Below are 21,184 nucleotides of genomic sequence, written 5' to 3' on the forward strand. Positions count from 1 at the left end.
TTACTCCTCTTTTTGGGGATTTAGGTATGATTGCCAGCATTCACCTGGATGTTCACAAATGTGTGAGGGATCCAGCACCATCTTCTGGTCTCTGCAAGCACCAGACACAAAAGTGGTATGCAAGCATAGATACAAGCAGAAAAATAAACCTTTAAGTACAGGACCTGCCCAGGTTCAAACCAGAATCCCCATTGGGACCAGAATCCCCATTGGGAAGGGGAGGTAGACAAAGTCCCATACCTAATCAAGAAGCTATCTGTAATCGATGCCTGCTGGAAAAGGGAAAACCAATTTTCCTCAATGGAGTGTCATTGGGTATATCAACCACATTTCATGGCAGACCCCATGCCCAGGAGTAGTTGGCCAACATAAAACTCTTTATTTTGGTAGACCTTTCCCTATGTTTTTGTTTCGATATTTTATGTCTTACAAGACTTTTGTTTGTTTTTAGCTTTTCTTTTTTTAAAGAGTGGGAAGGGAGGTGGGGAGTAGCTAGGGGAGGAAAAGAATGTGATCAATAATATATCATTAGAAAAATTTTAAATAAAAAACTAGAAAAAAAGTAGTCTTGAAAATAAGTGAGGAAAATGGCTCATAAAAATCAGAATTTGAAAGCAAAGGCTCCAAGTAAACATTTGATGTAAAAGACTTGGAAGACAAAGAAATATTTGGAAATACACCTGATGACAGAAAAAAGAAAAAAAAAACAGAAAAGGGATCTGGTGCTGGCCTGGTGACTCGAATTTTGCATCTGGAACAAGATAGAAGGAGAGAACCAATTTCTGCAGGCTGTCCCTTGACTTCTGTATTAAGTTAAGGTTTCTTTTTCTGTGACAGAACACCATGACCAAGGCAACTAATAAAAGAAAGCATTTAATTTGGGTTTATGGTTTTAGAGAGTTAAAAGTCCATGATGGCAGAGCAAAGGTAGGAACAGCTGAGAGTTCACATCTTCATCCAAAAGCAAGAGGCAAATGAGGGCACATTGGGGATGACACTAGTCTTTTGAAACCACAAAACCTGCCACCACGGACACTATCCAATGAAGCCACACTTTCTAAACTTTCCCAAACAGTTCCACCAACTGGGGACCAAAAAAGTCAAACATATAAACCTATGGGGCCATCTCATTCAAATCACCACAAGTTACACACACACACACACACACACACACACACACACACACACACACACAGAGAGAGAGAGAGAGAGAGAGAGAGAGAGAGAGGGAGGGAGGAGGGGGAAGAGGCATGTATGTGCAAACATAAACATTTTAATGAATGAATAAGGGTCTGAAGATGCTACTGAAGAGGAGGAAAGGAATGGAAAGGAGTATAAAGTAACTGCAGATAGAAGTCATTTGAAGATGACAATTCTAACAGGAAACTGAGCAAAACATGTTCAGAAAACTATGCTACAAAAGTAGCAAGAGAAATTTTAGAGAAATATTTAAGAACTGAAAAATGAGTGAATGACCAGGCAGAACTAATATAGTGCAACAAGCTGATTTTTGAAATATCTGATCTAGTTATATGAAACTGAAGACACTCATTGGTGGGCACTGTTAAATATATCTCAGGATACAACACCACATTTTCTCTGCACATGCTTTAAGTTTCTCACTGTGTTGCTTGTCAGTTGTACTCAGAGTACAAAATGTTACTCTTGGAAGTACCAAGGGGGTGTGCAGTGGATGGGCTCTTCCTTCCAGATGCTCTTCAACCGCTGGGTCCATGATGCCAGCATCACTTTTCTTTCTTCTTCTGATGAAACCTCAGGACCAAAACTGATCTGTGGGGCAAGGACTTTAAATCCACAGAAGTGCAGTGTACCATGCTGAAGCCAGAAAGAAAAGAAATAATTATTACCAACTATTTATGTACACTCTTTATGTATACTCAATTAAACTAGAAAAGGGGGAAAATGATGTGAATGAGCTTTAAAAATTATGAAACAATGCTACAAAGTAATTGATAACAACTCACTTCTGAATAGCTGCAGGATAGAGTGCTTCACTAGCAGAAGAACCTGGCAGCTGGAATTATCAGACAGATCTTTGCTAATAAATCTACCATTAAACATAGTTTTGATGGATTTGGCAAATTATGTTATTTTTCCAAATACGCTATTTGCCAAATATGATATATTTGTCTAAATATGTTACTATATATTTAGTGCTAAGTACAGAGAGGTAATTTTAGCTATGATGTGCTGCTGTAGAAAGCTGTTGACCTATATTTGTTAAATCAAAACAAATTTTAAGCAGTTTTTGTTGCACACCACTTATGTAAAATAATAATAAACTAGTAATAGATAGTTTTAATGTAAGGATCTATCTAGGCCATTAGGAAATAAATTACAAGTAATTCTTTCTGGAGGTGTTAAGTGGATTTTTAAATTTTTTATAATGTTTGTTTACCTTTACTTTTACTACATGTTGTTATAAATTGGGGTAAAGTATATATTTTTAAAACAAGATTTAAGATTAGTCAAGGACATTTGTGAGAATGGCTAACCTTCAGAGAGGGAAGCTCACAGATTGCAATTGCCCTTAATGAAGCACCACTAATCCACTAACTGGAATTATCCTTCAAAACAAGCCTAGTTTCTCCCTAGAAATATCACACTTGATCTTTTGCAGTATGCTTTTAAAAACTCAGATGCTCATCCAAGCCTTCCCTATCAGGTGGAGTTAGAGGACAAAAAGCCCATATATATGTTTTTATATTATTTTTTCTCAGATATTGTGATTTATTGGAAATTGGCTCTTAAAAATCCATTAAGGGCTGGAGAAATGGCTCATCAGTTAAGAGCACTCAGTGGGTATGGCAATATTGGATCTGTAACCCCAGTATATGTGGGGAGGGGGGCAAAGGCAGGGAGATTCCAGGACTCATTAGCCATCCAGTCAAGCCAAATCAGCAAGCACCATGGTCAATGAGAGATGTGATCTCAAAAAATAAGGCAGAAAGTGATCAGGGAATTTACTTGAAACTGACCTCTAGCATTCACACATGCATGCACAAGCAAGTGCATCCACACACACATGTACAAATCCGTAACACAAACATGAGAGCAAACAACAAAGGCAAGGAATGAACTTAAATACATACTGTCTATATAAAGAAAACTCTTCCTGTTTTGAAAAGACACAATAGGATAATTTCACTAACAAAGAGCTGGCAAATCAGTTTAAAAATGTCAATAGAAGTGAGTATGGAATGTGAACCTAGAAAGAAGAGAGACAAATCTTAATTTTTACTTTTTATTTTGAGACAAGGATTCCTGTATCTCAGTCAGGCCTCAAACTTGTATAGCTGAGGATGACTCTGAACTGATCCTCCTGCCTCCACCTCCCAAGTGGTGATTATGGGCATGCACCACCACAACTAGCTTAGAGGGAGCTGGAGCTCAAACTGAAGGCTCTGTGTATACTCAGCACTTGCTCCACCGAGGACGCATACCTGCAGCTTCTGTCCACAATGTCTGCGTTCACAAAAGCAATCTCTCCAACTATTAAGTACAAACTTTCCTCATAACTGGAGCTCATCCATTTAGGTTTCAAGGACTCCTAAGAGTCCTTAGTCTCTTGCCCTGAAGTCTGCCTCTTGTTCTCTGTCCCTCACCAGGGAGTTCCTTGCACATGGGCATCCTAGCCTGCTGGAACTCACTCTGTCATCGCCTTTCCCTTCTGTAGAGAGCTGTTCTTCAGCCACTCATCTGTTCAGGTTGTTCAGAGGCTCAGGTGGAACTATCCATATCACAAGGTCTGTGGTACCTCTCACCAAGGCTAAGGGGTGGTGCTAGCTTCAAAGATCATTGTAAGTCTGAAGAGGGCTCTCCAGGCCTTGCTGTTGCTCCTCACTTATACTTACACACCTGGTCCCACCTCAGGGCCATCACAACCCTCAGAAAATAGACAGCAGGCTAACCAGGTTTGGCTTAACTTTGGGTCAAGCATCATCAAAAGTTGTATGTTTTCCCTCTTAGCTAGCCTTTAAACTGCTACCAATTTAAAAAAATCAGGACAAAATGTTATATTTTCTCTATCTAGTTGGGAGTTAAAATGATATGGAGTGTCAAGCTTACAAGGCGTGTGTGTGTGTGTGTGTGTGTGTGTGTGTGTGTGTGTGTGTGTAGGGTGCTGGGGGAGGAGAGAGGGGTTGTCCAATGGGCCAACAAAGTAGGGAAGGTTCACAAGGCATGTTTACCTGAAGCGGCCACAGGAAGTACCGAAAATCTCCATTGGCCCCAGCTTTTGTGTACATCTCTGCTGTACTTCCCGTGGTTAAGGAAAGGAGGGCTAATTTACCCTACAGGTAGGAAAGAAAGTAAATGCATCATGTGTCTGCAAAAAGAGTAAGCTGTGCTCTGTGATGTAGTATAGAGGTTCATAATGGCCAGAAGGGAGTCTGAGGTCACGTTCTTTCCAGGGTAGACAAATGTAATCCTCCCATGTCCCATGGGCCCATCTAAAGATGACAACTAACACCCTAACAGGGATGGGGACAGGCAGGCAGCAAAGGGACAAGTGAACATTAAACTTCTAACATGCAGGGCTTCTAGAGGGAACTAGGTTTCAGAGACACCATGAGAACTGAGATACTGACCACAGGGCTAATGGAAAGGTGATGTGGCTTACATAGAACGACTGTGCCATGAAGGTCAGCATCTTGGTTACTTGGTTCATTTTCATCATATACATTTAATTTCTGAAAGTTTTAGAATTTAAAGCCATTTGTTTAGCAGGGCATTCTCTCAATAAGATACAGATATTATGCATGGTACCAACCATGTTTCACACCCCTTCTCTACAATATAGGAACTGTGTGATTACCAGGCCCCATCCCCAGGTAGGCATATGGACCTAAAGGTATCAACTGGTATACAAGACCAGCCAGACAGTCACAGAGTTGGTACCCTGGCACTGGGGCTGATAATGGTACTGTCCATGTCATTCACCCTTGGTCAGTACCAGCCCATACTTCCGTTGCCTTGTGTGTAGATTAGTATGGATGCATATCCCCCCACTATCAAATAGCTCTGTGAATTCAAAAAGGATGTACTTGTCTTCCATAAAATGTGTTGTGCATAATTAACTGCTTAATGAATATTTAGTTATCTAATGCAAAAATGTGAACTAGAAATATAAGTTGATAGATGCCCTCACCTTCCTTCCACTGGAGAGATCTGTAGTGATCCTTAGCTCCAGAACACATACCTTGAGAAAACCAGCGTCATAAAAGCCTGGGATGTCGAAGGCAAACCCTTGGCACAGCACCCTATCCATCCAGCCTTTTAGGATTGCTGGAACACTGAACCAGTACAGCGGAAACTGGAGATGGAACAAGCAGAGACAAATTATGCCCTGTCTCAGGGTTCATACTTTAGTTCCGCCGATCTCTCCTCTGATGGTACCTAGTAGGCAAAGGTAGCCTACAGGATCAGCCTAGTGGAGACACAGTGAGGAGAAGCATAGAGCTGACTATGGTACTGAGGAAGTGTGCTGGATAGTTTTATGTCAGTTTGACACAAGCTAAAGCATCTGAGAGGAGGGAGCCCAATCAAGAAAATGCTTCCATAAGATCAGGCTGTAGGCAAGTCTGTAGAGCATTATCTTAATTAGTGATCAAAGTGGGGAGGACTCTGACCATTGTGGGTGGTGCCATCCCTGGGCTGGTGGTTCTGAGTTCTATAAGAAAGCAGGATGAACAAGCCATGTGGAGCAAGCCAGTTAGCAGCATCACTCCTCTGTGGCCTCTGCATTAGCTCCTGCCTCTAGATTCTCTCCCTGTTTGAGTTCCTGTCCTGAATTCTTCAGTGATGGACCATGGATGTGGAAGTGTAAGCCAAATAAGCCCTTTCCCCCCTCAACTTGCTTTTGGTCATGGTGTTTCATCAAAGCAATTGTAACCCAAGCTAAAATAGGAAGTAAAAATAGAGACTTTGGGTCAGTGAAGTCCTTGCATGATGGAAATCTGGGGAGAGCAGAGCTTTCCACAAGTGCTGCCATGGCCACTCTCGACCAAAGGACTCAGGTTGAGCAGAACCCTTATATGTTGGGCCACCCTTCCTTTTGAGTTTGACTTGGATTTCAGGCAGTGTAACAACACTTGAGAAGCACATGCTTATATGACTACCCAGATCGTTATAGGTACATGTTAACTGCACCCTGTCCAGTTCTGACAGGAGTAGCCATATTGAATTAGTGCTCCTGGAAGTCAGTCTGTTGGTCTAGTTCCTTATGTAGTAGCTTTACCTCCTTGGGATATATACACCGATCTATAGTGTGTGTATGCATGTGTGTGTGTGTGTGTGTGTGTGTGTGTGTACACATTGATATGTATGTAGCAACCAGCCAGAGGATGGAAACAAAGTTGTCCTGTTAATGGTCAGGGCATTTAATACAAGAGTTGGCCCAAATTGCCTTGATAAACAATTGTGCATAGAAATCTGGTTCCAGCTAGCTGGCATGTCTGGGACAGTGACTTTGGGAGGATGAAAGCAATACTGGCCCAATTCAGATGCTTTTGGGACCACTGGGCCACGAGTACATTTTTTATTCATATTGACTTAAGGAGTCAAGGCTTCGAATAACATTGGCTATAAGGATCTCTTTACTGAAGTAGGTAAGTGTTCTAACTAGGGTGATAGCTAGGAATAGTATAGGTAAGTGTTCTAACTAGGGTGATAACTAGGAATGGTATTTCAGGTAACTGTGCACATGTCCTAAAAATAAGGGTTCCAAACACAATGTTCAAGTGTTTATTCATAGGAAGATTCTACTCACATGAGGAAAAAAAACCCAAACATACCTGAAATATCACTAGATCAGCTTCTTGCACCTTTCTCTGCTCTTCAAGTATGTCACTGGTCAGTGCTTTCTTCTTGTAGGCTTCATAGGTTTCTATCCCGTATCTGAAGACTTCAGGATTAGAGAGCTCACCTAGAAAGGAAGAGGTCAAGTTTTCATTTATAGATGAATATCCCCAGCTTGCTCCAGCCTTCCAAAAACTGCTGTGTAGTCTGAGCTCACCAAAGCCTTAGAAATTTTCTGTGACCTACCAGAAGTTCAGCCTTGAGATCAGGCTGACAGAGAAGGCTGGGAGAACCACACTGGAGTGCTTCCTATCTTCCAGGTCACTTCTTACATCTATCCCTAACAACCCATGAGACCACTGAAATTCCTGACTTAGTAGAACGGAAGCCAAGACTTGTGAGAAGCTAAGTACTTAGTGCCATGTGAGTCCCAGGTAGCAGAAGTGGCCCTGCAGGTGGCCTAAGACTGATGTGACCCCCAATGCATGGCATCAAGTGTGCAAACTCAAGGCCTCTGAGAAAAATTTCAATGGACAGTGAGTGAGTCCTTTTCATAACTGAAAACAATTGAGCATTTCCTCACACTACTTTTCTGTGCTTTACAGGGACCCTTAGAGTGAACTATGTTAGGGGAAAAGCTGGGAAGTTCTGGAGAGGCTATCAGATGGGATATCCCCACCACACTACGTTCAGCCCAAGGCTACTTAGGTCATTTGTACTTACAGTAGTCCTTCAGTATCCAAGGGAACTGGGTCACTTTCTATTTTTCTAGTCCCTGTTCTGCTGTTTAATAAAAGAAAATAGTATTGGCCTTGATCTTGCAGATCAAGCATTCAACTATTATGATATGTCCCTAGCCTGAACTGATGTATTTGAAAAACATAGGAGAGAGGTGGAGAGAAGGCTCAGTGGTTGAGAGCACTTGGTATTCTTGCAGAGGATCATAGTTCGGTCGGCACCCATATAAGACAGGTTACAGTATCCTGTAACACAAATTCCAGGAGTCCTGATACCCTGTCCCTGCCTTCTTAGACACCTGTATATCTGTGGTATATATGGAGGAAATCAAGCAAGCACACATACATATAAGTATAAAAAGTAAGACTGGGATGAATATTACAGACTGTATCTGGAGGTGTAGTCTACACAACTCCAAGTGCATAGACACTGAGTACCTTTTTACCTTCATCAAAGGAAGAGATGGAAATTAGGGGTATTATTAAATACTGGAAAAATGAGGTGAAATTATTTGCAGATAGTCTTTCTCATGTCTAGAGAACCCCCATAAAATCAATTAAAGCATTACCAACAATATGAAGTTAGTGTTGGTTGGGTACACACCTATCAAAATCCATGAGATAAGACATTTCAATAGAGGAAGGCCACTGATTTGTTTGAGTTAATTTTATATCCAGCCACTTTGCTGAAGTTGTTTATCAGGTGTAGAAGTTCTCTGGTAGAATTTTTGGGTTCACTTATGCATACTATCATATCATCTGCAAATAATGATACCTTGACTTCTTCTTTTTCAACTTGTATTCCCTTGGTCTCCTTTTGTTGTCTTATTGCTCTAGCTAGAACTTTGAGTACTAGTTGAATAGATACAGGGAAGTGGGAAGCCTTGTCTTGTTTCTGATTTTAGTAGGATTGCTTCAAGTATCTCTCCATTTAATTTAATATTGGCTATTGGCTTGCTGTATATTGCGTTTATTATGTGTAAGTATGTGTCTCTTGATCTTTCCAGGACTTTTAACATGAAGGGTGTTGTATTTTGTCAAATGCTTTTTCAGCATCTACTAGGATGGTCATATGATTTTTTTCTTTGAGTTTGTTTATATAGTGGATTACATGAATGGATTTTCATATATTGAAGCAACCTTGCATCCCTGGGATAAAGCCTTCTTGATAATAGTTAATAATGGTTTTGATGTGTTCTTGGACCCAGTTTGCTAGAATTTTATTGAGTACTTTTGCATTAATATTCATAAGCAAAATTGGTCTGAAGTTCTTTCTTGGGTCTTTGTGTGGTTTGGGTATCAGAGTAATTGTGGCTTCATAGAATGAATTAGGTACTGTCTTTCTGTTTTTATTATGGAATAGTTTGAGAAATGTTGGTATTAGCTCTTCTTTGAAGGTCTGGTAGAATTCTGCATTAAAGCTATCTGGCCCTGGACTTTTTTTGGTTGGGAGGTTTTTTTAATGACATCTTCTATTTCTTTAGGGGATATGGGACTGCTTAGATAGTTTACCTGATCTTGATTTAACTTTGGTACATGTTACCTGTCTAGAAAATCATCCATTCCATCTAGATTTTCCAGTTTTGTTGAGTATAGGCTTTTGTAGTAGGATCTGAAGACTTTTTGGATTTCCTCAGTATCTTATGTCTCCCTTTTTGTTTCTGATTTTGTTAATTTGGATACTGTCTCTGTGCCCTTTTTAGTTCGGCAGGGATTTATCTATCTTGTTGATTTTTCTCAAAGAACCAGCTTTTGGTTTTGTTGATTCTTTGTATCATTCTTATGTTTCTATTTGGTTAATTTTGGCTCTGAGTTTGACTATTTCCTGCTATCTACACCTCTTGGGTGTGTTTGCTTTTTTTTTGGTAGCCTTTTTCTATACAAAGCTGAGAAAAAAAATAGGGAAACAAAACCTTTCACAATAGTCACAAATAATATAAAATATCTTGGGGTAACTCTAACCAAACAAGTGAAAGATCTGAAGGACAAGAACTTCAAGTCTCTGGAGAAAGAAATCAAAGAAGACCTCAGAAAATGGAGAGATCTCCCATGTTCATGGATCGGTAGGATTAATATAGAAAAAATGGCTCTCCTATCAAAAGCAATCTACAGATTCAACACAATTCTTCACAGACATGGAAAGAGCAATTCTCAATTTAATATGGAGAAATGAAAAATCCAGGATAGCAAAAACAATTCTTAACAATAAAAGAACTTCTAAAGTAATCGCCATCCCTGCCCTCAAGCTGTATTACAGAACAATAGGGATAAAAACCACATGGTATTAGTACAGAGACAGTCAGGTCGATCAGTGGAATAGAATTGAAGACCCAGAAATAAACCCACACACACCTATGGTCACTTGATATTTGACAAGAAAGGGCAAAAATATTCAATAGAAAAAAAAAAAGAAAGCATCTTCAATAATTGGTACTTGTCTAACTGGCAGTTAGTATGTAGAAAAAAGAAAATTGATCCATATTTGTCTACTTGCATGAAGCTTAAGTCTAGGTGGATCAAGGACCTCAACATAAAACCAGATACACTGAATCTGATATAAGAGAAAGTGGGAAAGAATCTCGAATTCAGTGGCGAAACAGAACTCCAATGGCTCAGGCTCTAAGATCAACAATTGATAAATGGGACCTCAGGAAACTGAAAAGCTTCTGTAAGGCAAAGAACATTGTCAGTAGGACAAATTGGCAACCTACAGATTGAGAAAAAAATCTTCACTAATCTCACATCCAATAGAGGACTAATAACTAAAATATATAAAGAAATCAAGAAGCTAATCTCCAAAAAAAACAAACAACCCAATCAAAAATGGGGTATAGAGCTAAATAGAGAACTCATAACAGAGAAATCTCAAATGGGAGAGAAGCACTTAAAGAAATGTTCAAAATCCTTATTCATTAGGGAAATGTAAATCAAAAGGACCCTGAGATTCCACCTTATACCAATCAGAATGGCTAAGATCAAAAACTCAGGTGACAGAACATGCTGGTGAGGATGTGGAGAAAGAGGTACACTCCTCCCTTGCTGGTGGGATTGAAAGCTTGTACAACCACTCTGGAAATCAATCTGGAGGTTCCTCAGAAAATTGGAAATAGACCTATCTGTAGACCCAGATCTACCACTCTTGGGCATATACCCAAAAGATGCCACACTATACCACAGGGGCACATTCTCCACTATGTTCGTAGTGGCCTTATTGTGATAGTCAGAAGCTGGAAACAACCCAGATGTCCCACAACAGAAGAATGGATACAGATAATGTGGTTCATTTACATAATGGAATACTATTCAGCTATTAAGAATGAGGACATCATGAGTTTTACAGGCAAATGGATGGAACTAGAAAACCTGAGTGTGGTAACTCAGACCCCAAAGGACATGGATGGTATGTACTCACTAGTAAGTGGATATTAGCCAAAAATACAATCTACAGAATTCAAGAAGGTTAACAAGCAGAAGGGCCCAAGTAAGGATTCGTCAGTCCCACTTGGGAGGGAGAAGAAAACAGTCACAGGAGGCAGAGGGAGAGATCTTGGTGGGAGAATGGAGGAAGAGGGGAAAAGGGAATATGATCAGGTATGGGGGGTCATCAGGAGTGAAGTCCTGAGTGCCAGCAGAACGAATGGAAATATGCAACGGGGGGGGGGGTAGGTGGTGGGGGGACCCTGTAAAGTACACCAGAGACCTGGGAGGTGAGGGACTCTCAGGACTCAAAGGAAGGGATGTTAGATGAAATGGCCAACGGTGGGGAGAGGAAACTTGTAAAATCCACCTCCAGTAGAAAGACAGGGCATCAAGTGAGGAATGGGGTTGCCATCCCACAGTCAAAAACTCTGACCCATAATTGTTCCTGTCTAAAAAAAAAACAAACTGCAGGAACAAAATGGAGAAGAGACTGAGGGAAGGTGGCCTAGTGACTAGCCCAACTTGGGATCTATCTCAAGGAGAGGCTTCAAGGCCTGACACTATTACTGAAGCTGTGTTGTGCTTACAGACAGGAGCCTAGCATGGCTGTCCTCTGAGAGGCCCAACAAGCAGCTGACTGAGACAGATGCAGATACTTATATCTAACCATTGGTCTGAAGTCAGGAACCCCTGTGGTTGAATTAGGGAAAGGCTGGAAGAAGCTGAGGAGGAGGACAACTTCATAGGAAGACCAGCAGTCTCAACTAATCCAGACCCCTGAGATCTCTAAGACACTGAGGCACCAATCAGGCAGCATACACGAGCTGGTCCGAGGCCCCGGACACATATATAGCAGAGGACTGCCTAGTCTGGCCTTATAGGGAGAAGGTGTGCCTAACCCTTGAGAGACTTGGTGTCTCTTCACAGAAACAGAACAGTGACTAAGACACACCCAGAAAAATAGATATTTCACTTCAGTGGTGTTGGTCACTTGTTAATCTCAGCTGACTCTTCAGCCACAGCTGACCAGAACCACAGAATCTTAATTCAAAATAGTAAATATGCAATGGCTTCCATAGTCTTTAAGTAACTCTCAAACTTCCCTCTAGAACTTCACTCTAGAACTTCCCTCTAGGATTTCCTTCTAGAACTTGCATTTCTCTTAACATTCCTTTCCTCCAAGCTCCCACAGAACACTTCCACCAAGCTTTTCTTATTCAAACACCCAATGGATTTTTTTTTTTTACCCAAAGTTCCAAAGTCCTTCCACAGTCCTCCCCAAACCAACATGTTTAGGTCTGTCCCAGCAATACTCTATTCCTGATACTAAATTCTGTCTTAGTTAGGGTAACTATTGCCATGATGAACCACCATGACCAAAGCAACTTGGGGAGGAAAGGGTTAAAAGGCTTATACTTCACTTCACTATTCATCATTGGAGGAAGTCAGGACAAGAACTCAAACAGGGTAGGAAGCTGAAGGCAGGAGCTGAAGCAGAGGCCATGGAGGGGTGCTGTTTACTGGCTTGATCCTTCTGACTTGCTCAGCTCAGCTTTTTTACAGAACTCAGGACCACCAGCTTGGGGGGTTGGTGGCCAAACCCACTGTGGTCTGAGCCCTCCCCCTCAATCACTAATTAAGAAAATGCCCTACAGGCTCACCTACGGTCTTATGGAGACATTTTCTTAATCTATGTTCCCTCCTCTCCAGTGACTCTAGCTTGTGTCAAGTCGCCATAAAGCTAGCCAGCAGAAAATTTTCTTAAGGGCATCTCAGGAGATCCCATCTATAGCAGCTTACAGGTATGAAGAGAAAACTTTACTTGAGTATTTTTCCCTTGAGAAGACTGTGCCTGTGGGCAACCTGATTATAATGGAAATCCCAGGAAGCTGTTTCCCCATAATTAGTTTCCTTGTGCTCAGGCTCCCAGGTACTTAGAAGCCAGCAGCACTGATGCAAATGGATCCAGTCACTGACCTAGAACTGCAAGCCCAAGTAAATATATCCTCAAGTTGGTTATGTTGGGTGTTCTCTGAGAGGTGAGGAAGCAACAGATAGATATTGCTGACATTTTAAAAATTATGAAAATACAGAAAGTTTTAAGACAGATGATTTACAGCTGGACTCACCAGTGATATCATTTTTTGTGGCCCTTGGCTCAAAGTTCATGGTATATAAATCAGACACAGTGACTGTGCATCCCTGCTTGCTCAGTTCTTCAATAGCCACTCTCTTCAGGGACCCATTGAAGGACTTGGGTTCTTGGTGTGCATAGACGATGAGCACTTTCTTACCTGTCAAAGGGAATATACGTTTCCATCGAAAAGCAAATCCTTTTTGCCAAAACCCAGTGCAGACTATGGTAAAACTGATGTTTAGGGACATCACTGCATTGAGCCAAAGAAATCAGCAGCCTTTTAAATGGGTGATAGAATAATGAATATTTTAGTGCTATTATTAGGGCACTGTAACCAGACTTACTAATAATACAAGTTGAATAGCTTGCATTTTTTAAATGTTTGGGACCAGAAATGACTTGGAATTTGGATTTTTTCAGACTTTGAAATGTCTGTATAGACTTTAGAAGTCTACACCCCAAATTTGAAAATTCAAAATTGTAAATGCTCAAGAACTCAAATATTTTGATTTTGGAGGTTTGGTAATCTCCTGTACTGTTCAGAACTGTATTTCTGTATTAAGATAGTCAACCTTTACTCATAATACAATGAACCAAGCCATGTCTCTTTAGAAAACATAAAAACAGAATTCTTCTAAAAGCCTGTTCCATTTTGGATAGTTTCTCTGGCAATTTTTAGCTTTGCTTTATAACAGAAAACAAAGCAAAAAACAAAACAAACAAAACAAACAAACACACACAAACAGAAGAACCCCAATAGGAATTAATCTCTTGTGCCTACATTGGAACTCAGCAATAATGGCACATTTCAGACTGGTGTATTCTGCTTCCATCTCCCCCAGGTCCAATGGACACTTGACACTGAAATAAAATAAGATGAATCAGACCCTGGTCTCTTGTGGGAGCCAGGGCCACATGGAACCTATCTTTTGGTGGTGACATTGAGACAAAATTCTAAGTACAGGTCATGAAGGCATGGTTTCTATCATGAATAAGCATGAGGACCTGAATTTGGACCCCAGCATGCACCAAAAAGCCAAGGATGTTAGCATATGTCTGTAACCCTATAACTTGGTGGGGGATAGAAACAAGAGAATATCAGGAGCTCACTGGCCATCTAGGTCAAACAGTGTACTCTAGATTCTATTATAGACCCTGTATTTACAAAATAAGGTTGAAGGGGGTAGAGAGATGGCTCAATGGATGCTCTTCTAGAAGACCTGTGTTCAATTCTCAGTATGAACATGGCAGCTAACAACCAAACCATCTGAAACTGTAGTTGCAGAAGATGCCCTCTTCTGACCTCTGTGGGTTCCAAACACGCAGTGGTACACAGACATACATGCAAGCACTCATATACATAATAAAATAATTTCAAAAAGTCAGGTAGAGAGTGAGTGAGGAAGGCAATTCCAGTGTCAACCTCTGGCCTTTTCATGTGTTGACACAGGCAAGTGCACCCATATATACATGCACAGACAGACAGAGACACAGATAGACACAGACAGACACAGACGGGCACACATACACACACACACACACACACACACACACACACAGGAGAGTATATAAAACTCTTGTGTGTATGTGTGCATGTGAATGTGAGTACACCAATGTACATGTGTATAGAGGCCAGAGGTCTGTATCAGTTGTTTTCTTTAGTGGCTTTTTACCTTACTTTTTTGAGATAGACTCTTATTGAACTGATTTGGCTAGAATGGCTAGCCAGAGAGCTCCAATGCCTCTGTCTGCATGCTGGGTTATAGATGAGCACTTCTATGCCTGGATTTTGTGTGGGTACTAGGGATTTGAACTCAGATCTCATGTGTGCTTGGCAAGCATGTTACTGACAAACTCTCTGACACTAAGATTTGATTTGAACTTTCTAGTCTAGGACTCTGAATAGAAAACACATCTAAGCTTGAAGCAAACAGTTTCAGGGCATTCAACTGAGTGTAAAGGTTGAATTCATGTGTTAAGGATTAAGTATGAAGTTTTATTTCATTTTCCAATGTTCCAATGCTATAAAGGAACTGTATTTTGAGGGCTTTCCAAGAGAATGAGTATAAATGAAATACTTGTAACAGTGTTTCTCAACTACGGCAGTTTACCAGTCATGGGTACAGCTGCAAATGGTAGAGATGTTTCTTGTTATCATAATTGGTGGTGGAAGGAGTACTTCTGGCATCTAATGAGCACCACTCCAGAAACTGTGTTAAATATGCTACAAGATAGCACCCCGTAACTGATCTGGCCTCAAATATCAGTAGTACTGAGAGGAAAAAATCCAAAGCCAGGTACAAGGGACATAATATAGCTGCGTGGAGTGCTTGTCCGACATGTACAAATAAATACTGTAAAAGTAAAGGAAAATGTATAAAATGTACATTATAACATTCACAATGAGGTAAATCTACATGCTCTGAAATGAAAGAAGTCAATGTTATATATTACTGAGTAAAAAAGCGAGTTGTAAAATTCTGTATGTACCTCTGATGTGTGCATATATATAATAAGCAGACATAAAAGCAAAGCAAAGAAGCCCTGGAGGTGTGGCTCAGTGACAGGTATGTGGTTCTGGTGCATGTGGCACTGGGTTTGCTCCCCAGTACTGCAAAAGGAGGGAAAAGGTAAAGATGGAATCAAACCTTGGTCTAAAATAGAAGCTCATTTTCTCATTGCTGGTTTTGAGAACTTTTTGTCTCAAGAATGGTTTCTGGACAAAGGCAAGATAGGCATGTGGCCCACTTTGTTTGGTGGAGGTTAAAATGGACAGAATAAGTAAAAAGTACCAAGAGGTTACTTACACACAGTGATCCCTGTCATAAACCAAATAGGTTCACATGCACTTCTATGTTGCTTAGTATTTTTAATATCAAATGATACAATTTCTGACTAAATGTCTAACATCCCCATAACTAGTCATTACCTGCCATACTGGAGAATGGATTCTCTGATTTGGTATAATAGTCAAAAGTTTCAGGACTGTCACTCTCCTTGGTTCTTGTAACACTCTGGAAGGAATAAAGGGAAGAACAGAAGATAAAGCTGAGGTCAGGATACCAAGTATAGGCCTCACAGGGCTGCTTCACAAACACATCTGAACAACAGCTTTTGAGAGGATGAGGAAACCTCTCTGGAGAAGTGGGCTTCCTGGTATAAACCACATACAATGTCAAACCAATGTTTTTCTGTGTTGTTTTGGAGGACTTGAACTTTCCATGCAGGGGCTATTGAGGAGGTCCTAGGAAACGAGCCACAGACAAACAATTGAGCAGTGCCTGCTCAGCTAACCTTTCTGCATCCCAAGATTTCATTTTTAGCTAGGAAGTAAGGCTGATAAGACAGAGGGCATTGGGGAAGTCAAGGGGTGTCAGTGTGCATCGCTGGGCCTTTTCCTCAGCTGTAAATAAGGCATGCTTCAGTGTTTCTTCTAGAGCAGTGGTCCTCAACCTTCCTGATGTGGTGACCCCCAACCATAAAATTATTTTCATTGCTACATCATAACTGTAATTTTGCTGCTGTTATGAACTGTAATGTAAAAATCTAATATGCAGGATAATTTGGTCTATGACCCCTGTAAAAGGGTCCTTTGACCCCAGAGGGGTTGTGGCCTACAGGTTGAGAAGCACTGCTCTAGAGTCAGAGGGTGACCCAGAAGAGTAAGAAAGATGGCACATATACATGCAGCTCTAATATAATATGATTCTAGGAGACCTTGGGTGGATTTAGCATGTGCAAGCAAGCCCTAGGAGTTAATCTCCACCACACTTCCCTTCAGTAACAGATTTTGGATAAAATGTGCTTCCTAATGGGCTTCAAATACAAGGGGTTTGTCTTAGTTAGGGTTTTACTGCTGTGAACAGACACCATGACCAAGGCAACTCTTTAATTGGGGCTGGCTTACAGGTTCAGAGGTTCAGTCCATTATCATCAAGGCGGGAGCATGGCAGTATTCAGACAGGTGTGATGCAGGCAGAAATGAGAGTTTTACATTTTGTTGCAAAGGCAAACAGGAGGAGACTGGTTTCCAGGGAGCTATGATGAGGGTCTTAATGCCCACACCCACAGTGACACACCTGCTCCAACAAGGCCACACCTCCTAATGGTGCCACACCCTGGACCAAGCATATACAAACCATCATAGAGGCTCATGTCATCACTGTCTTGGCTAGCCATCTCCAAACAGCTTTGGAAGCAGGACATGTTGGTTTGAATGAGAAATGTGCCCTCATAGTCTTTGATATTTGAACATTCGGTTCCCATTTGGTGACGCTGTTTGGAGAGGTAATGGAGACAGACAGCCTTGCTGGAGAAAGCATATCACTGGGGCAGGATTTGAGATTATATAGCCTGAGTCCACTTCCCATCCCTGCGCTCTGCTTCCTGTTTGTGGTTAAAGATGTGAACTCTCAACTCCCTGCTTCTGTCATCATGGCTGCTGCTTGCTGCCATGCTTCTTGGCCATGATAGACTCTTATCCTTTGAAACCATTAGCCAAAATAGACTCTTTCTTCTACAAGTCACTTTTGGTCACAATGTTTTATCACAGCAACAGAAAAGTAACTAATACACAATATTTCCTGCTATTGGCAAAAAACAAAACAAAACAAAAAAACCACAACCGAAAACTCAGATAAAAATCAACCATGAAAAAAACAAACAATCCAATTCATACTTGTCTCCAGTGCTATACAAATGAGCATAATAAGCATCTTGAAAAGGCATATTAATCATTAGAGAAATATTATGGCTCAAATGAAAATAGGTTCCGAGGTTGCTGGGCTACTTGAGACACCAGATTTTGAGACAGTCCTATTTGTTCACTCGTGCAATGGATGGACATTAAGACTAGGGGAAGATTATAAAAAGGTCAAAGTCCCGCCTTTGGTTCATGATGCACGTTTACAGAGCAGATCAAAAGTTTCATCTCTCTCGCAGAGCACTAATCAGATGACTTTCTCCTATCTCAACCACTACACATTATATAGACACCACAAATGCACATTTCCTCTGTCTGCTCCATTACAGATAGGGTGTCCAAACAGAGATAGTGAGTAAATGGTGACATTGAGCCAGCCATGCAAAAATCTGGAGCAAGAGAGAAGTTCAGGAGAGTAAGCTGGCAGGCAGGCAGGCAGGCAGGCAGGCAGGCAGGCAGGCAGGCAGGGATCTGATGGAAACTGACATGGAAGAGTTCAGGAAACAGAACAAGAAGGTCATTTACCTGGGCTCTGGTTTGAAGTGAGTGGCTGGTGATGCAGCCAGGGACCTCAGTAGAGGGATGACTAAATAGGGCAGGGTAAAGATTTCATGCTAAGAATAACAGAAGACCTTAGGCAGATAGGCCCAAGGTTGATACAACTTTTCAAAGGTTCCTAGGGCCACTGCAGATGAGCAAAATAGATCCGGAGATTCCCCCAAGTGGGCACAGAGCCACCTTAGTTGGGATTTTCACCACAGTGCGGCTAGGCACACTATACACTCATCAGACTTCCGCCTCACCTTACCTCACCACCCTATCTGTGCTACTCAGCCCAGGTTACACATTTGTATTAAATTGAATGTGGCTGGCTGGGTGCATTGGGGTTGAAATTTCCTCTTACTCAACTCTCACAGAATAAGAAATGGGAACATAGAGACAATCTCCTGATACAGGCTCTTCACTCTCAGATACTCTTCCTTAGGTGGAAATTGCAAGTTACCCAGGGTTTTTGTTTTTGCTCTGTTTTTTGCTGTTATTGTTTTGTTTAGGGGAGGGAGCTGTGGTTGTTAACCTACAAGCCACATGCAACGAGCCACATGATATTTAGAGATAAATATAATTTTGTCCTAACATCTAGCAGTTATTTTGATATTTTCACTGTATCATTTTCCATGCCTCTTTCTACACAGCCAGGCTCTACGGTGGTCATTCGAACAGCTTGCATGTTATCCTGTAGTGACATCGTTGCCTGCCTGCTTTCTGTGTTCACTTAGGTTATCTTTTTCTAGAGTGCGCTCGCTCGCACTCCCCCCCCCCAACCCCCCAGGGGTTTCTACGATTCACAAAAGTTCAGTATTCTATATCTTTCTGACTGAGATTTCCAGAAATTACAGGTTACTGAAACCGATAGTTTCACATTAAGGTTACAGAAGCTGTTACTTCTTTTGAGACAGAGTTCTTGAAGGCAGAGTAAACCGCAGTTGCTTAAGGCTCCAGGGAAAGGGAAGGCACCCTGTACAAACTTTGCTCTTGGCTCACTTCGATTTTTACCCTTTGGTAAAAAAAATATGCAGAGATCCACAACTGCTCATTATACAGGGGTGGGCTGACGAAATGCAACCGTTCATGTGAAGCAGGATCTGGACCCAATGTGGACGCGTCTGCTGATACTTAGAAAGGTTCGAGGTGCGAGGAACCTTGGGAACACGGGTCCACAGTTTAAAACGCAAGCTAAAAACCGGAAGGGACCTCTTTAGTCCTATATTTTCCCCAATCCCCAAAGCTGCTTGCAGAAAGGACTGGCATGCCCCAGGGAAGCAGTGAACAAACTCACCTCTGCCTCCTGGAGGGAACACTGCAAAGCGCGACAAAGCCAAGAGTCCAGGCAGGACTGCCTATAGCGTGCCTACAGGCACTGCGCCTGCGCACTGGGGCCTGCTCCCCACTCGGCCCCGCCCCCACACTGACCTCTGGCCGCTTGTTGGCAACAATCCGCCCACAACTCCCTCTAGGGCCCGTCAGTGCTCAATCATTGGACTTCAATCTTCCCTCCCCTCCAGTCTCTTTGTCCTGTTGGGCAAAACCAGTTTCACTCCTTGCTGATGGCATCTGGCAGGAAGCTGGTGCTGGGAGATGGGTAGGGGCGCCTTCCTGCCTTGTACCTTTTCTTCACAGGCACTACATATATCCTGGTAAAGCAGCACAAAAATGCCCACAGTGTACTACTAGGCAATCAAAAAAGAAAAGAGTTGCGATTACATCCGGCTCCAGTATTAAGGGGATTTCCAATCCCAAAAGGTTATGTACTTCATGATTCTGTTTCCCGAAAGAACAAATTACAGGAATAGAGAATCAGAGTACTGGCCGCAAAGATTTAGGAGTTAAAAAACAGTATTTGTGTCGAGGGATGAATTCTTTGCCTGCCTTATCAGTGTCATGCCACAGTAAGACACTTTTGCCAGATGTCATCACTGGAGGAAACTGTGAAACTGACATATAGGTCAAAATGAAATAGTAAATTAAAATAAAATGTTGCAAGACCAAGGACCTCCCTTAAAAGCTGGAAAGTCTTGGGGCCAGTGCTGTATGTTGCTCGAGAAGCTGGGAAAAGGAGCTGGCGGGAACTTGAGGTGAAAAATTGTGTGTGTGTGTGTGTGTGCGCGCGCGCGCGCGTGCGCGCTCTTGGTGTTGGCTTTTTGGCTTCCTACTCACTGGGACATCTTACCACTTCAAGGAATGGTGGTGTGGCTGATTTCTGCTACCATTTTCCTTATATTAAGAGGTAGAATCTGGCATTTTTACTGCACTCCCCAGCAGGGTCAGGGCTGCCAGTGAACCCTGACCTAGAGATAATCTACATTTTCTTTTCTTTTTGTAAAAAATTTATTCTTTAATTTTTTTTTTTTTTTTACAATTCAGGCTTTATCCCCCTCCTTGTCCATCCTCTGACTGTTCCACATCCTATACCTCTCCCTCCCCCATCCCATCTCCAAGAGGTTGTCCTCACCCCACCCCCATCCCACCAGACCTCTCCATTCCCTGGGGCCTCAAGTCTCTTGAAGGTTAGGAGCATCTTCTCTGACTGAGTCCAGACCCCACAGTCCTCTGCTGGATATGTGTTGGCCTCATATCAGCTGTTGTATGCTGTATGGTTGGTGCCTCAGTGTCTGAGAGATCTCAGGGGTCCAGGTTAGTTGAGACTGCTGGTCTTCCTATAGGATCTTCCTCCTCCTCAGCTTCTTCCAGCTTTGCCCTAATTCAACCACAGGGGTCTCTGACTTCAGACCAATGGTTGGGTGTAAATATCTGCATCTGACTCTTTGAGCTGCTTGTTGGATCTTTCAGAGGGCAGTTATGATAGGCTCC

The 21,184-nt window shown here is 41.8% G+C and overlaps 2 protein-coding genes across 3 annotated transcripts in view; one reads left to right on the forward strand and one right to left on the reverse strand.

Moving 5' to 3' along the window:
- Nucleotides 1-21,184, forward strand: part of LOC114617572 (serpin B6) — a 109,846-nt gene that overhangs the window by 21,967 nt on the left and 66,695 nt on the right. The window lies entirely within an intron of this gene.
- On the reverse strand, nucleotides 1,256-19,761 carry Nqo2 (N-ribosyldihydronicotinamide:quinone reductase 2). Its single transcript, XM_028763165.1, has 7 exons — nucleotides 19,653-19,761; nucleotides 16,043-16,127; nucleotides 13,106-13,270; nucleotides 6,816-6,946; nucleotides 5,222-5,335; nucleotides 4,212-4,313; nucleotides 1,256-1,836 (listed from the first exon to the last, which is right to left on the reverse strand). The coding sequence occupies exons 2-7, from the start codon at nucleotides 16,047-16,049 to the stop codon at nucleotides 1,660-1,662; spliced, it is 696 nt and encodes a 231-aa protein (XP_028618998.1). The 5' UTR covers nucleotides 16,050-16,127; nucleotides 19,653-19,761; the 3' UTR covers nucleotides 1,256-1,659.

The sequence above is a fragment of the Grammomys surdaster genome, unplaced genomic scaffold (genome assembly GCF_004785775.1).
Source record: "Grammomys surdaster isolate TR1022 unplaced genomic scaffold, NIH_TR_1.0 137, whole genome shotgun sequence".
In the NCBI taxonomy this organism is placed as follows: Eukaryota; Metazoa; Chordata; class Mammalia; order Rodentia; family Muridae; genus Grammomys; species Grammomys surdaster.

Bases quoted from the DNA above. Each gene is read 5' to 3' on its own strand.
- Nqo2 (XM_028763165.1), bottom strand. The intron at 4,314-5,221 runs GTATGTGTTCTG...TCCTACCTGTAG, and splicing joins ATGACGCTGGTTTTCTCAAG to GGTAAATTAGCCCTCCTTTC. The intron at 1,837-4,211 runs GTAAACATGCCT...TTCTGGCTTCAG, and splicing joins ACTTCCTGTGGCCGCTTCAG to CATGGTACACTGCACTTCTG.